Below are 16,300 nucleotides of genomic sequence, written 5' to 3'. Positions count from 1 at the left end.
CTCTGAGCAGGATTTCAGCCCTCTCTCCACTCTGATGCCATCTAGTGGAGTTTGCATTTACCTGCAGAGCTGCAGCATGACACCTCGTGCCCAAATAGTAAAACATCCCGGTAATGGGTCATCACCATAGGGTATATAATACGACACCATGTCCTCCATGATGTTCAATCTTAGAAGAGCAGCAGAGAGTAGCAAAATGATTCGCACTGCTCTGGTCCAGCGTCCACTTCCATACTCTGTAGCAGCCGGATCAGGGCAGTGCAAACTTCCTTGGCCGGCTCTCGGTTGCCAGCATTCTTGACATCTCTTGCAGTTACTTGGCCCCTGTTATTTTATAACATTGCATGACGTCTCGTCACTAGGTCTGGTGTGACGTTCTGACACGCTTCATGCCTTAGCGTCACAAGGACATAGTAATTGCAAGAGGTGCCCAAGATTCCGGCATTCGAGTGCTGGCCGAGGACGTTTGCAATGCTGTAGTCCGGCTGCTACAGAGTACCAAAGTGAATGCCAGACCAGGGAAGCATCTGTACAAAGCAGTGACTGTAAGCATCATGGAGGTCCTCTGTCCAGATCTCTAGTTGGCACATGCCAAAAAGCCTGGCAATGACTAAACTTCCATTTGGTGGAAGCATAGTTGTGGTCGGGTGGTTATTTTATAGTGTAAGTCAAATTTAAAAAACAAAAATTTGATATGTCTTAGCAACATGTTAGAACTTTTAATCGAGGGGGGTTCAGGTTCTGAGACCCCACTGATCACTGAAACGAAGGAGCAGAAGAGCTCAGCTGTTCCAGAGAGAGTGGACAGAGCGATATACGGACTCGAAGACTTACTAAACCTTGATTTTAGAGATCAAAGGGGGTCTCCGGACTAAAATGAAAGACATTTTGCTCAAACATGTTCAAACTTTTTTTTTAAGGCTAGGTTCACATTGCGTTAGGGCAATCCGTTTAGCGCTAGCGCTTGCAGATTGCGCTAACGCAATGTTTTTGTAGGGGCCGCGTTTAGGGGTCGCGCTAACGTCCCCGCTCTCGCAGATCCCCGATCTGCGAGAGCGGGGACCGGACCTCGGGCGCGCCGCGGACGCTGCAAGCAGCGTCCGAGGCGCGCTACAAAAGAACAACACATCGCTAGCGCGAGCCGAAAGAGGCACGCGCTAGTGATGCGCTACAGGCGAAATTAACATTGCTGTCAATAGGTGCGCTAACGGACCCGTTGCACGGCGTTAATTGCGACATTTTCGCCGTGCAACGCTGTCCGTTAGCGATCACCCACTAACGCAATGTGAACCTAGCCTAAGGTTTAGGTACCATGAAGTAACTGAAGATACTGAAGTTGTAGTAAAAGTTACACATATAGTCATATAAATCTATGTGTTGAGACATTGTGATTTTTTTCTGTTTTCCATGCAGGTGTCGGAGAAGATAAAAAGGAAACAAATCCATTTATCTACGGTAAGGGAACCAGTCAACATCATCCCGTTGTAACTTTAAAAAAAAAATCCAAATTGAATACAGTTAAGGGACTGTTCACAAGCTGCAATCACGTTGGATTTGGCTTTCTGAAGTAGTGGTAGAGACGTATTGTTTTGCAGTGATTTTCAAAAATCGAGGCAAAAAGTGCTGCAATTATTTCCTGTGAACATGCCCTGCATACGGTATTCATTTTTATATGTCAGCAGTAAATAAAATTTACAAGACCAAATACAGTTTCCCAAGTTAATAATTGCAATGTGTTAAACAAAATCGGTTTCAATACTCTATCAGCATGGGATCTGTTTTCCTTTACGCACCCATAGACTAGAGTAGGCGAGTTTTATCAAAAATATGTACGGTAACGGTATAGTGCACATGATTTTCAGCAAGAACACTCAGACCATGTGAAAACAGTCTCATTTGAAAAGCCCAATTCAATAATATTGGTCCATGTGATATCCGATTCTATCAAGGAATAGCACACGTATGTAAAATCATAGAATTGGGAGGGACCTCCAGGGTCCAACCCCCTGCTCAATGCAGGATTCACTAAACCATCCCAGACAGATGCATGTCCAGCCTCTGCTTGACGACTTCCATTGAAGGAGAACTCGTGGCCGCCTGTTCCACTCATTGATCACCCTTGCTGTCAAAAAGTTTTTTCTAATATCTAATCTGTATTTTCTCCCTTTCAGTTTCATCCCATTGCTTCTCATGTTTCCATGTGCAAATGAGAATAATGATGATCCCCCTACACTGTGACAGCCCGTCAGATATTTGTAGACAGCTGTTAAGTCTCCTCTTAGCCTTCTTTTTTGAAAGCTAAACATTCCCAGATCCTTTAACCGTTCCTCGTAGGATATACTTTGCAGTCCGCTCACCATCCTGGTAGCTCTTCTCTGAACTTGCTCCAATTTGTCAATGTCTTTTTTAAAATGTGGTGCCCAGAACTGGACACAGTATTCCAGATGAGGCTTGACCAAGGAGGAGTAGAGGAGGAGTATTACTTCACGTGATCTAGACTGTATGCTTCTCTTAATACATACTAGAATTGTGCTTGCCTCTTTCTGCTGCTGTATCACACTGTTGACTCATGTGCAGTCTATGATCTATTAGTATACCCAAGTCTTTTTCACACATGCTGTTGCTTAGTTTTATTCCTCCCATTCTGTAGACATCATTTTTTTTTGCCCAGATGTAGAATCTTGCATTTCTCCTTGGTAAATACCATTCTATTAGTTGCTGCCCATTGTTCCAACTTATATAGATCCTTCTGAATCCTTTCTGTGTCATCTCTAGTATTAGCTATCCCTCCTAGCTTTTCATCATCTGCTAATTTGATTAGTTTTCCTATCTAGATCATTTATAAAAATGTTGAACAACAGGACAGAGCCTTGTGGTACACCACTTGAAACACTATTCCAATTGGATGTGCAACCATTTATTTTCACTCATTCAGTACGATCACTGAGCCAGTTATGAATCCACCTAACCGTAGCCTCCTCAATCCCATACTTGGTCATTTTTTCAATAAGTATAGTATGAGACACTTTATGAAATGCTTTACTGAAGTCGAGATATACTATATCAACCATATTTCCCTGATCTACAAAGTCAGTGATTCCATCATAGAAGGAAATTAGATTAGTTTGGCATGACTTGTTTGCTACAAACCCATGCTGGCTCTGGTTAATTACTGTATTCTTATCCAAGTACTTACATACATGCTGTTTAATAATTTGTTCAAATAGCTTTCCTGGTATAGAAGTAAGGCTCACTGGCCTGTATTTTCCATCTTCTTTTCTTTTTTGAAGATAGGGATAACATTCGCCCTTCTCCAATCTTCTGTGACTTGTCCTGTACCTCAGGATTTTGTTAAAGATCCTGGCTAGTGGCTCTGCCATTTCCTCTGCTAACTCTTTCAGTATAATATTATAATATATCAGTATAATATTTTAATATTATCTTTCAGCTAATATTCTCATTTGAACAAGATCTGATCCAACTGCAAGTGGAAATAGGATTTTGCCTCTAGAAAACTGTCATTCAAACATATCCCAAGGTTGGAATCAGACAAACATTTTTTTTAGCTATGTAGTAGTAATATAATGACTGTCATGATTCCTCCGCTCAGTGTGTCTTGAGCGTGCAGGGCCGTGCTGAGCTGTGGGTATTTTGATTGACAGATCAGCCACCCAGTCTGAGACTGGGAGGTGCTGAGCCTCCTTCAGGTGTTCCCTGTTCTAAATGGTTACCCAACTACTGAACTAAGCTGTCAGCCCCAAATCTCTGCCAATTGTAGCATCTGCCCCGTGATTTTCCTTGCATTTCTGTGCTCTGTTTGTTGATCTATTGCTGCCTGTCTTGGACCTTGTTCTGACAATCCATTTGCCTCGCTCTTCCTGGTTTTCTGATCTGAAGCCGTTACCTGACTACGCCTTTTTCTTTTCCCTTTTGTTTGCTATGTGGTATCTTGGTAAAATGTTGCATTGAGCTGATGTAATATGGTTGCTCTTTCCTCAGATTATGAGAGCCTGCGGATTGGAGGTCTGGTGTTTGCAGTCGTCCTTTTCACACTGGGGATTCTGTTGATTATGAGTAAGTTGCTTTATGGTGAAAAGTTATTTTTTTTATAACAGACTACAGCGCCCCCTAGTGGTCTGCAGCAGGAATAGATGGTTAGGGAAAGTTTCAAGAGCGAAACGTGAGCAGTGGAACCATTCACCCGTCCATTCTTGCATGTCACATTTTCATTTGTTTTTGCAGATTAGACTTTGCCATCCAAGTCTCTGAGGATCCATTAAACATCCATTTTCCAACTAATTTCCATCTGTTCTCTATCCATTTTTAACTAATCCATTGCCAGGTGTCAGGCCTCATTCTGATGCCCAGTTTTGATCAGATCGAACAGAGTTTGATCAGTGTTTTTGATCCGATTTTCTCCAATGTTCGGTCAGTGTATCAGGTTTTACCGTCAGTGATATTTTTGGATGCTGAAAAAAAAATGTCTAAACTTTTCCTACACAATGCAATGTTAATAACATACAGCGCACAGATTGCACACTGATGGCATCTGAGGGCCCATAGACTTGTATGTGTAATCCAGGACTTGCACCAAAAACAGGCGCGTCTGGGTAACTTTATGATGGGTGTGTGCCTGAATAATGGACACATATGGATGATTAAAAAAGAAATGCAAAATGGATGTGGCCTGACAGCTTTGGACGTATTTTAAATAATTTTGTATTAAATGCTTTTGTAGCTCAAGTGACAGGGAATATGTGTGAGTAAAAATGGTCCGATCTGCACCAAAATGTGCGAGCAAAAAAAGTGGAGCAAAGTAATACGGATAGTACGGATAGTAAGTGTAAAACCAAAGAGAATGTCTAATGTTGTTCCAAATGTATCATCCGGCACGAGCCGCTGTTATAAATTTGCTGCATTTTCAGACTGTCTAGTCTAAGTTTGCACTAAACGTTGCACAGGATTTGTAAATCCTGAGAATATAGAAGAAAATATGGGATAAATGATGAGATGTTTTTCTTTGTGCAGGTCGAAGGTGCAGATGCAATAATCTGAACCAGAAACAGAGGTAAGGAATGGTCCCCACGAAAGGAGAAAAGGAAACAGGTCCTCTGACTTATAAAAGTACTCGTCCCCAGTATAAAGGACATTACAGACATGTGTACCACGGGTCCCTGTACGTTCGTGTGTGCCCGAGGAATGACAGGCAGAATGGATTCTCTTCTAAATTATAGAAGGTTTAATTGAATTACGTTTTTCTTTTATTTCTTAGGGCTCCCGGTGATGAAGAAGCTCAGGCAGAAAACCTTATTGTCTCAAAAGGTGGTTTATAAGTAATGGAAACCGCACACACATATGCAAATGTACATTATTATTATTATACATTTTATAGCGCCATTTATTCCATGCACCTAAATCTAATATATAAAGCTGAATGTGTGTATGTACAGTTAGGTCCATATATATTTGGACAGAGACAACATTTTTCTAATTTTGGTTATAGACATTACCACAATGAATTTTAAACAAAACAATTCAGATGCAGTTGAAGTTCAGACTTTCAGCTTTCATTTGAGGGTATCCACAATAAAATTGGATGAAGGGTTTAGGAGTTTCAGCTCCTTAACATGTGCCACCCTGTTTTTAAAGGGACCAAAAGTAATTGGACAATTGACTCCAAGGCTATTTCATGAACAGGTGTGGGCAATCCCTTCGTTATGTCATTCTCAATTAAGCAGATAAAAGGCCTGGAGTTGATTTGAGGTGTGGTGCTTGCATTTGGAAGCTTTTGCTGTGAAGTAAACATGCGGTCAAAGGAGCTCTCCATGCAAGTGAAACAAGCCATCCTTAAGCTGTGAAAACAGAAAAAAACAAGCCGAGAAATTGCTACAATATTAGGAGTGGCAAAATCTACAGTTTGGTACATCCTGAGAAAGAAAGCAAGCACTGGTGAACTCATCAATGCAAAAAGACCTGGGCGTCCACGGAAGACAACAGTGGTGGAGGATAGAAGAATAATCTCCATGGTGAAGAGAAACCCCTTCACAACAGCCAACCAAGTGAACAGCACTCTCCAGGAGGTCGGCGTATCAATATCCAAATCTACCATAAAGAGAAGACTGCATGAAAGTAAATACAGAGGGTTCACTGCACTGTGCAAGCCACTCATAAGCATCAAGAATAAAAAGGCTAGACTGGACTTTGCTATAAAACATCTAAAAAAGCCAGCACAGTTCTGGAAGAACATTCTTTGGACAGATGAAACCATGATCAACCTCTACCGGAATGATGGAAAGAGAAATGTATGGCGAAGGCGTGGTACAGCTCATGATCCAAAGCATACCACATCATCTGTAAAACATGGCGGAGGCAGTGTGATGGCTTGGGCATGCATGGCTGCCAGTGGCACTGGGTCACTAGTGTTTATTGATGATGTGACACAGGACAGAAGCAGCCGAATGAATTCTGAGGTATTCAGAGCCATACTGTGTGCTCAGATCCAGCCAAATGCAGCCAAACTGATTGGTCGTCATTTCATACTACAGATGGACAATGACCCAAAACATGAAGCCAAAGCAACCCAGGAGTCTATTAAAGCAAAGAAGTGGAATATTCTTGAATGGCCAAGTCAGTCACCTGATCTCAACCAAATTGAGCATGCATTTCACTTGTTAAAGACTAAACTTCAGACAGAAAGGCCCACAAACAAACAACAACTGAAAACCACCGCAGTGAAGGCCTGGCAGAGCATCAAAAAGGAGGAAACACAGCGTCTGGTGATGTTCATGAGTTCAAGACTTTAGGCAGTCATTGCCAGCCAAGGGTTTTCAACCAAGTACTAAAAATGAACATTTTATTTAAAATTATTGAATCTGTCCAATTACTTTTGGTCCTTTTAAAAACAGGGTGGCACATGTTAAGGAGCTGAAACTCTTAAACCCTTCATCCGATTTTAATGTGGATACCCTCAAATGAAAGCTGAAAGTCTGAACTTCAACTGCATCTGAATTGTTTTGTTTAAAATTCATTGTGGTATTGTCTATAACCAAAACTAGAAAAATGTTGTCTCTGTCCAAATATATATGGACCTAACTGTATGTGTGTGTGTATGTCTGGGATTGGCATCTGCACCGTTGCAGCTACAGCCACAAAATTTAGCACAGTCACACGTCTGAACCCCGAGAGCGTCATAGGCTATGTTGTGAGGCAAAATTTTAACCCCGCGCTTTCCAATTCACCAAACAATTTTGCCCCTATCTACATAATGGGGAAAAAGTGAAAGGAAAAGTGTTGGAGGCAAATTGACAGCCAGGAGGAGATGGCATACAGGTATATACTATATACAGGGGAGATGACATACACGTATATACTATATACAGGAGGAGATCACATGCAGCTATATATTATATACAGGAGATGACATACAGGTATATACTATATACAGGGGAGATGATATACAGGTATATACTATATACAGGGGAGATGACATACAGGTATATACTATATACAGGGAGATGACATACAGGTATATACTATATACAGGGGAGATGACACACAGGTATATACTATATACAGGGGAGATGACATACAGGTATATACTATATACAGGAGGAGATGACACACAGGTATATACTATATACAGGGGAGATGACTTACAGGTATATCTAATATATAAAGCTGAATGTGTGTGTGTATGTGTGTATGTCCGGGATTGGCATCTGCACCGTCGCAGCTACAGCCACAAAATTTTGCGCAGTCACACGTTTGGACCCTGAGAGCGACATAGGCTATGTTGTGAGGCGAAACTTTAACCCCGCGCGTTCCAATTCACCAAATAATTTTGCCCCTATCTACATAATGAGGAAAAAGTGAAAGGAAACGTTTTGGAGGCAAATTGACAGCTGCCAGATGTGAACAAGGGGGACTTAAAGAGTGAGAGCGATGGCGCCAAAGAGTATATACCGTACAGTTGCTAAGGTGGGGCCCCGACATGGGATACTCACTACACAAGGGGATATGAACACACACACAAAATGCGCCACACACTACCACGTGCTTGAACACATATCACCCTCAGCACACATTTCACCACACATACACCAACCTCGCCACATACAAGTCGAAACACAAAAGTTACCGCTCAAAACTCACCACGCGCAAAACTCGCCACATGCAAAACTAGGCTCACGCAAAACTCGCCACACGTGCAAAACTCGCCACACGTGTAAAACTCACCACACGTGCAAAACTCACCTCATGGAAAACTCGCCACACACAAAATTTGCACACGCGGAAAAATTGCCACATGCACAAAAGTTGCAACACATGCAAAAGTTGCCTCACACAAAACTTGCACATACTCAAAACGCACCACACATAAAACTCGCCACGCGCAAAACTCGCCATGCGCAAAACTTGCTGCACACAACTTGCTACACTAACCTGTCACATGCAACTCGACACACAAAAAGTTGCTACACGCATGTTGCCACACAAAACTCATCTCACAAAAGTCGCTACATGCATGTCGCCACACGCAACTCAACACACACAACTTGACACATGAAACTCGCCCTAAAACACACACAAGTCTGGTATTATCCTTCAAAAATAAAAATCTGATTAATAAGCAGACAAACTACAAGAGCAACAACTGTATCATATAGGAAATACGGCAGCTGTCAGTCACATCACCTGTCTATTATGTGTATGTGTGAGCTAATATATACTGCCAGGGGGGAGGGCTTCCTGTTGGCTGGGGATTTATCAAGCTGCCAATTTAGCTTACAAATACTGAGGTAAAAAAACTGAGCAAATAACGTGTGAATGAGGTCTAATACAGGAGGAGATGACACACAGATATATACTATATACAGGAGATGACACACAGGTATATACTATATACAGGGGAGATGACACACAGGTATATACTATATACAGGAGGAGATGACATACAGGTATATACTATATACAGGAGGAGATGACACACACATATATACTATATACAGGGGAGATGACAAACAGATATATACTATATACAGGAGGAGATGACACACTGGTATATACTATATACAGGCGGAGATGACATACAGGTACATACTATATACGGGAGGAGATGACATACCGGTACATACTATATACAGGGGAGATGACACACAGATATACTATATACAGGTGGAGATGACACACAGGTATATACTATATACAGGAGGAGATGACATACAGGTGCATACTATATACAGGAGGAGATGACACAGGTATATACTATATACAGGAGCAGATGACACACAGGTATATACTATATACAGGAGGAGATGACTTACAGGTATATACTATATACAGGAGGAGATGACACACGTATATACTATATACAGAAGGAGATGACATACAGGTATATACTATATAAAAGAGGAGATGACACATAGGTATATAGAGGAGGAGATGACATACAGCAGGTATATACTATATACAGGGGAGATGACATACAGGTATATACTATATACAGGAGATGACATACAGGTATATACTATATATAGGAGGAGATGACATACAGGTATATAGTATATACAGAAGAGATGACATACAGGTATATACTATATACAGAAGGAGATGACACATAGGTATATACAATATATAGGAGGAGATGACATACAGCAGGTATATACTATATACAGGAGATGACATACAGGTGTATACTATATATAAGGGAGATGACAAGATGACAAACATGTATATACTGAGGGGAAAATGAGAGGTGTGAGGTGAAAATGAGGGGTGTGAGGTGAAAATGAAAAGGTGTGAGTGCAAAATGAGAGGAGTGAGGGAAAATAGTGGAGTGATCGGAAAATTACAGATGTGAGGTCGAAATGACAAGTGTTAGGGGGGAATGAGAGGAGTGAAGGGGGAATGAGAGGAGTGAGGGGGAAAATAAGAGGAGTGAGGGGGAAAATGAGAGGTGTAAGGGAGAAAATGAGAGATGTGAGGGGGAAAATGAGAGGCGTGATGGGAAAATAAGAGAAGTGAGGTGCTATAACTAACCACAGATATTTACTATGCCCAGGCAACGCCGGGCTCTTCAGCTAGTATATTTATATTTACTCAAACAGAATAGACATACATAGATAAACACACGTCTACATACACTATATAACTCCAACATACATATATACTATACACACATACAATATAAATGTACATGTATACATATATCCATACACACTATAAATACACATACTTTGATACATACAAACTTACATAATGAACATATATTACATACATAGATACACATATACAAAAAAAGGAAGCCAAGAAGCCAGCGCTGCCTATGGTTAGCACGCAATACATAAAGTGCACATGCTCATATTGATTTCTAACTGTACTTTAAACTGAGACATTTAGCAAACAATTGATCAATTCTTTGAGCCACACATAGTGGAATGTGTTGAGAACAAGAAAACCTAAAAATTATCAATGTAAATCACAAGTAATATCCCACGGAGGTCTGGAGTTGGAATGATGCTCAAAATCAGTGGAAAATGAAGTTACAGGCTGATCCAACTTTAGTGGAAATGCCTCAAGACAAGGAAATGATGCTCAGTAGTGTGTGGCCTCCACGTGCCTGTATGATCTCCCTACAACACCTGGGCATGCTCCTGATGAGGGGGCGGGTGGTCACCTGAAGGATCTCCTCCCAGACCTGGACTAAAGCATCCGCCAACTACTGGACAGTCTGTGGTGCAACGTGACGTTGGTGGATGGGGAGAGACATGATGTCCCAGATGTGTTCAATCGGATTCAGGTCTGGGGAATGGGCGGGCCAGTCCATAACTTCAATGCCTTCATCTTGCAGGAACTGCTGACACTCCAGCCACATGAGGTCTGGCATTGTCCTGCATTAGGAGCAACCCAGGGCCAACCGCACCAGCATATGGTCTCACAAGGGGTCTGAGGATCTCATTTCGGTACCTAATGGCAGTCAGGCTACCTCTGGTGAGCATATGGAGGGCTGAGCAGCCCTCCAAAGAAATGCCACCCCACACCATTACTGACCCACTGCCAAACCAGTCATGCTGAAGGATGTTGCAGGCAGCAGATCGCTCTCCACGGCATCTCCAGACTCTGTCATGTCTGTCACATGTGCTCAGTGTGAACCTACTTTCATCTGACAAGAGCACAGGGCACCAGTGGCGAATTTTCCAATCCTGGTGTTCTGTGGCAAATGCCAAGCGTCCTGCATGGTGTTGGGCTGAGAGCACAACCCCCATCTGTGGACGTTGGGTACTTAGACCATCCTCATGGAATCGGTTTCTAACCGTTTGTGCAGACACATGCACATTTGTGGCCTGCTGAAGGTCATTTTGCAGGGCTCTGGCAGTGCTCCTCCTGTTCCTCCTTGCACAAAGGCTGAGGTAGCGGGACTGCTGCTGGGTTTTTGCCCTCATACGGCCCCCTCCATGTCTCCTGGTGTACTGGCCTGTCTCCTGGTAGCGCCTCCAGCCTCTGGACACTATGCTGACAGACACAGCAAACCTTCTTGCCACAGCTCGCATTGATGTGCCATCCTGGATGAGCTGCACTACCTGAGCCACTTGTGTGGGTTGTAGAGTCCGTCTCATGCTACCACAAGTGTGAAAGCACAACCAACATTCAAAAGTGACCAAAACATCAGCCAGAAAGCATTGGTACAGAGATGTGGTCTGTGGTCCCCACCTGCAGAACTACTCCTTTATTGAGGGTGTCCTGATAATTGCCAATAATTTCCATCTGTTGTCTATTCCATTTGCACAACAGCATGTGAAATTTATTGTCAATCAGTGATGCTTCCTAAGTGGACAGTTTGATTTCACAGAAGTTTCATTTACTTGGAGTTATATTCTGTTATTTAAGTGTTCACTGTATTTTTTGAGCAGTGTATATATACATAGATAGATGTATGCTGTCATAATATGCTAACTTGTTTCCCTTTTTTCATAGCTCGAGGAGCTCAGAAAACAGAGAACTAAAAACTTGTGAGTTTTGCTTAATGTTGTTTTAGACTATATTCACACAGTGGTAAATTTGCATGCAAAAAATCAGATGCATATTACACAGTACCAGAAAAGTGGATCAAATTATAGGAAATCTCATCCACTCGAGAAAATCTGCAACAGAAATTGACCTGTGATATAGACCTGAAATCTGCAGCATAAAATAACAAAGGGGTAAATCTGCATCATATCAATGAAAATGATAAAATCTGTAGCATTTCCTCAAAGAAATCCACAGTGTTTTTTACTTTTAAGGATTTCGCTGCACATTTTCCACTGTGGAAAGTCTGTAGCCATAAAGTCCCCATGTTGACGATCCCTTAAAATGTCCAGTGCCAAAAAGTAGTTGACTTGCTAGAAGGAACTTCAGTTTTTCTTTGCGGACTATTAGGATTTTTAGGTTGTCAATCATCTTTGCTCTTTTTGGAACTAAGAACTAAAAGCAAATGCATGGGGACTTTGCGCAAAAGGGGTCAAATATGGCACTTTAGGGAACTGCTGTATGTAGATGCCTCCTATATTATACAGAATATAATGCCGCCTTTCTGGTTTCTTTCTTAGGACCCCAGGGATTAACAGAGAACAAACTACGCAAAAAATTTACAGAGCGCTTTACCCTCTACCACCTATCGTAACCAGGCCTCCCCTCTCCGCCATATTGTGCGTCCGCGCCACGTGTGAACTTTGTTTCTCAGTGCCGTCACTTGTAATGTCTTAGCACTCGGTGGCAGAAATTTTCGTAGAGGTTTTGTAGCAGCGGAGATGTGGGTACTGTGCGGTCAACTTTTTGGTCCGGTTCTCTAGAGCAGGGAATTTTGCCGGCCATAGCACATGTATTCCTTTCCGTTCGATCTTCTCATACCATTTACCTCCAAAATCCAAACTTTATGAAGACAGTCGTGGAGAACAGTCTACTTCTATATGCCCTGACAGCCAGATCAAAAGTGTGCTTGTGCCTTTAAATATTCTTGTTAGGTGAGCACTGTGGAGCGGCACGGCAAATACTGCGAAGCCATTGACCCCTGTGTGTTTAGGATATATGTTATGTGTATGTGATCATGCATACGTAGTCATATACAAAGTACTGTGCACCTGTGAGCTGCAGAACACTGTGTACAATATTACCATATGCCCAACAGTGTAAGAATCACTCACGCGGCACTGTGAACCCTACGCAGAGCATCGTGCCGCAGACTAGCACTCAGTCTATACTTTCCTAGGAGTGAACACAATGCTGTAATACTCTGCACTGCTGCACAATGCAACTGAAGAGAGCACCAACCCACAAGAGTGAGTCCACGGATACAAGTAGCATCGCCAGACTTTATAGTCAAGGTTTCTCAAATGGAAGAGCCATATATCAAAAGTGCAAGTGCAAGGAAACAGTGGTGACGCCCATGGCCACCAATCAAAAGTGCAAGTGAAAAGAAATATGGTGATGCCCATGGCCACCAATCAAAAGTGCAAGTGCAAAGAAACAGTGGCGATGCCCATGGCCACCAATCAAAAGTGCAAAGAAACAGTGGTGATGCCCATGGCCATCAATCAAAAGTGCAAGTGCAAAGAAACAATGACGATACCCATGGCCACCAATCAAAAGTGCAAAGAAACAGTGGTGATGCCCATCAATCAAAAGTGCAAGTGCAAAGAAACAGTGGTGATGCCCATGGCCACCAATCAAAAGTGCAAGTGCAAAGAAACAGTGGCAATCCCAATGGCCACCAATCAAAAGTGCAAGTGCAAAGAAACAGTGGTGATGCCCATGGCCACCAATCAAATTCCTTTAATTAAAAAAATAATAATTTTTATGGATGTTATGGAAAACTTTTCATTTTGCGATACTCTGCCAGATGTTTTTTTTCCTGTAAGTCTCTATATGTGGCCATCTAGTGGTTGTGAGGTGAATTGCAGCCTTCAAACGTTTTTAAAGAGTAACTAAACTTTTCATATTTTTTTATAATTTTGTCCATCGTGGAACGTTATGATACTTTGCAAATCACTTTATTAGGGGAATTATCTTCATTTCTGCATGTATGTGACTTCCAAATCACTGCTTTTCCCCATCTCTTTACTGCCTTCAGCTGCATTGATTACATGTGGAGTACAGCTGATGGCAGTGATGGGTCAGCTCAGCACCTGTGTCAGTAATGCTGGAGATGCTGCTGCAGGAGATTGTTCTGATAAGCAAAACACTCAGGAGGAGACAGGCGCTTAGCTAACCCATCACTGCCATCAGCTGTACTCCAGTACATTCTGATATCAATGCAGCTGAAAGCAGCAAATATACTGCGAATAATCAGAGGTTTGGGAGCCACTTATATGCAATTTTTGTTTTTATTTTTACTAGAATTAAGACAAATCCTGTAATAAAGTGATTTGCAATGTTTCAGAATTTTCTGTTCTGGACAAAATGATAAAAGAAAAATAAATAAAAGTTTAGTTATTTTTTTTAACAGATTTTTCAGAAAGGTAAGAGCGACACATCTGTATAATAAAAAGAAGCGCTATACTCCACGTTATCCGAGGTACTAAATCTTGTGCTGTGTCCCCGTCGCCCGGCTTTGTCTTCATTTCCAGCCCTCTTCCTCCCTGGTCCCTGTACAGACGTGGCTGTTTCTGTGGCATGTTCTTAACACAATCAAATCTATGTTTCCTAAAATATGTACCGATCTCGCTGTGATTCTGGGGCAGCCCCTGCTCCTCCTCTGAGAGAACACAAGCATCTTTTTCTATTGTATCTGTATATTTAGTGACGTCAGAACAATGTGAAATAAACTTGTATATCTGACCCTCCGCGCCTTACTCTGTACATTCCTGGGCAGCCGCCGGCCTCGAGATCAATGGGTAAATTCCACCACGTGACATTTTCCTATAACTCTTCCTATCGATCCCATAACTGCTTTTTGCCTCTCGTCTCATTGGCGCACATGGCCTCTCCTTTGTTTGCCTATTGCATATAAATTCTGTGGTTTTCTATAATCTCTACTCCATATAACCTGTATTTCTCTATAAATCCTCGTATTCATGCATAGGACAACCATTTACAACTGATGTTGACCATACATGTTTACTCCATCGATTCTTGTTGGGTATTATAGGCGTTGACACTACTAGGGTTTTTATGACCCCATTATTGGAATGAGATAGTTTAGTGGGAAACATCTGGTATATATATATATATATATATATATATACTGTATATATATATATATATATATATATATATATATATGAGAATGCTGAGAATGAGATGAAGCAGAGAGGGCACTCACCGGTCTTCTTTTAAAAACACTTCTTTATTAGAAACTAGACATCCAGAGTAAAGGCAGCGGCCGGGGGAGAGAGAAGGAGCAGGGGTGGACGACGGCCGTTTCGCGCTTGTCCTGCGCTTCTACGGGTCCCGTAGAAGCGCAGGACAAGCGCGAAACGGCCGTCGTCCACCCCTGCTCCTTCTCTCTCCCCCGGCCGCTGCCTTTACTCTGGATGTCTAGTTTCTAATAAAGAAGTGTTTTTAAAAGAAGACCGGTGAGTGCCCTCTCTGCTTCATCTCATTCTCAGCATTCTCACATAGACTTTGTTTTCCAATGAGGAGCACCGTGGTCGCACTAATTTTTGCATTAAGGGGTTCCCAATCTGAGTTTCCTCACAGAAGTGATTGCCTGTTTTTTCAATAGATGGGACTGTGCCGCTCATTTTTTTCTTTCTGTTGTACATATATATATATATATATATATATATATATATATATATATATATGTAAATGAAGACCAAGAGTCACCTCTGCTTCTGAGGATAAGTTTATCCGAGTCACCAGCCTCAGAAATCGCAGGTTAATAGCAGCTCAGATTAGAGACCAGGTCAATGCCGTACAGAGTTCTAGCAGCAGACATGGAGCGGCCCCCAGACGCGGAACAGCGGGGTACTCGGATCCAGGTCTCTCGGTTCTGAGGATGTCTCGGTGGCCCGACCCGGTCCGTGGTCCTGCTAAGGGGCGCCCAATAAAAGGTGTAGGTGGTAGTGTAGGTCGCAGTAAATAAGGAGGACACAGGGTTGCAGTCTCTTTACCTCTTTACTGAAGGCTTCAGCATCCGCAATCCAGAGCACTGCTAACAGGGCTGGCTGAGACCGGCCGGTCCGAAGGCACATCCAGAGTTCCCTTTGCAGGTGGAAATCTGTGCCTACCTTCTAGCGCCTGTGTGTTGTAGTACTTCCCTGCTGAGCACCACGGGATAGTCCTCACAACTGTCTTGTATGTTTCTGTTCTTTCTCTCCGT

General features: G+C 42.3%; 1 protein-coding gene across 2 annotated transcripts in view; it reads left to right on the top strand.

Annotated features, from left to right (window-relative positions):
- FXYD6 (FXYD domain containing ion transport regulator 6) overlaps positions 1-14,814 on the top strand; it is a 102,128-nt gene extending 87,314 nt beyond the window's left edge. For both annotated transcript variants that reach the window (XM_077249919.1, XM_077249918.1), the window contains exons 3-8: positions 1,414-1,455; positions 4,000-4,074; positions 5,029-5,068; positions 5,273-5,322; positions 11,974-12,008; positions 12,588-14,814. In XM_077249919.1, coding sequence (XP_077106034.1) covers positions 1,414-1,455; positions 4,000-4,074; positions 5,029-5,068; positions 5,273-5,322; positions 11,974-12,002 — 236 coding nt within the window. In that variant the 3' untranslated portion in view covers positions 12,003-12,008; positions 12,588-14,814. The remainder of the gene's footprint in view (positions 1-1,413; positions 1,456-3,999; positions 4,075-5,028; positions 5,069-5,272; positions 5,323-11,973; positions 12,009-12,587) is intronic.
- The last annotated feature ends 1,486 nt before the right edge of the window (positions 14,815-16,300 follow it).

This window comes from Ranitomeya variabilis, chromosome 4, assembly GCF_051348905.1.
Source record: "Ranitomeya variabilis isolate aRanVar5 chromosome 4, aRanVar5.hap1, whole genome shotgun sequence".
In the NCBI taxonomy this organism is placed as follows: domain Eukaryota; kingdom Metazoa; phylum Chordata; class Amphibia; order Anura; family Dendrobatidae; genus Ranitomeya; species Ranitomeya variabilis.
The sequence above is the reverse complement of the archived record's forward strand: the minus strand, read 5'-3'. Positions and strand labels throughout refer to the sequence as shown.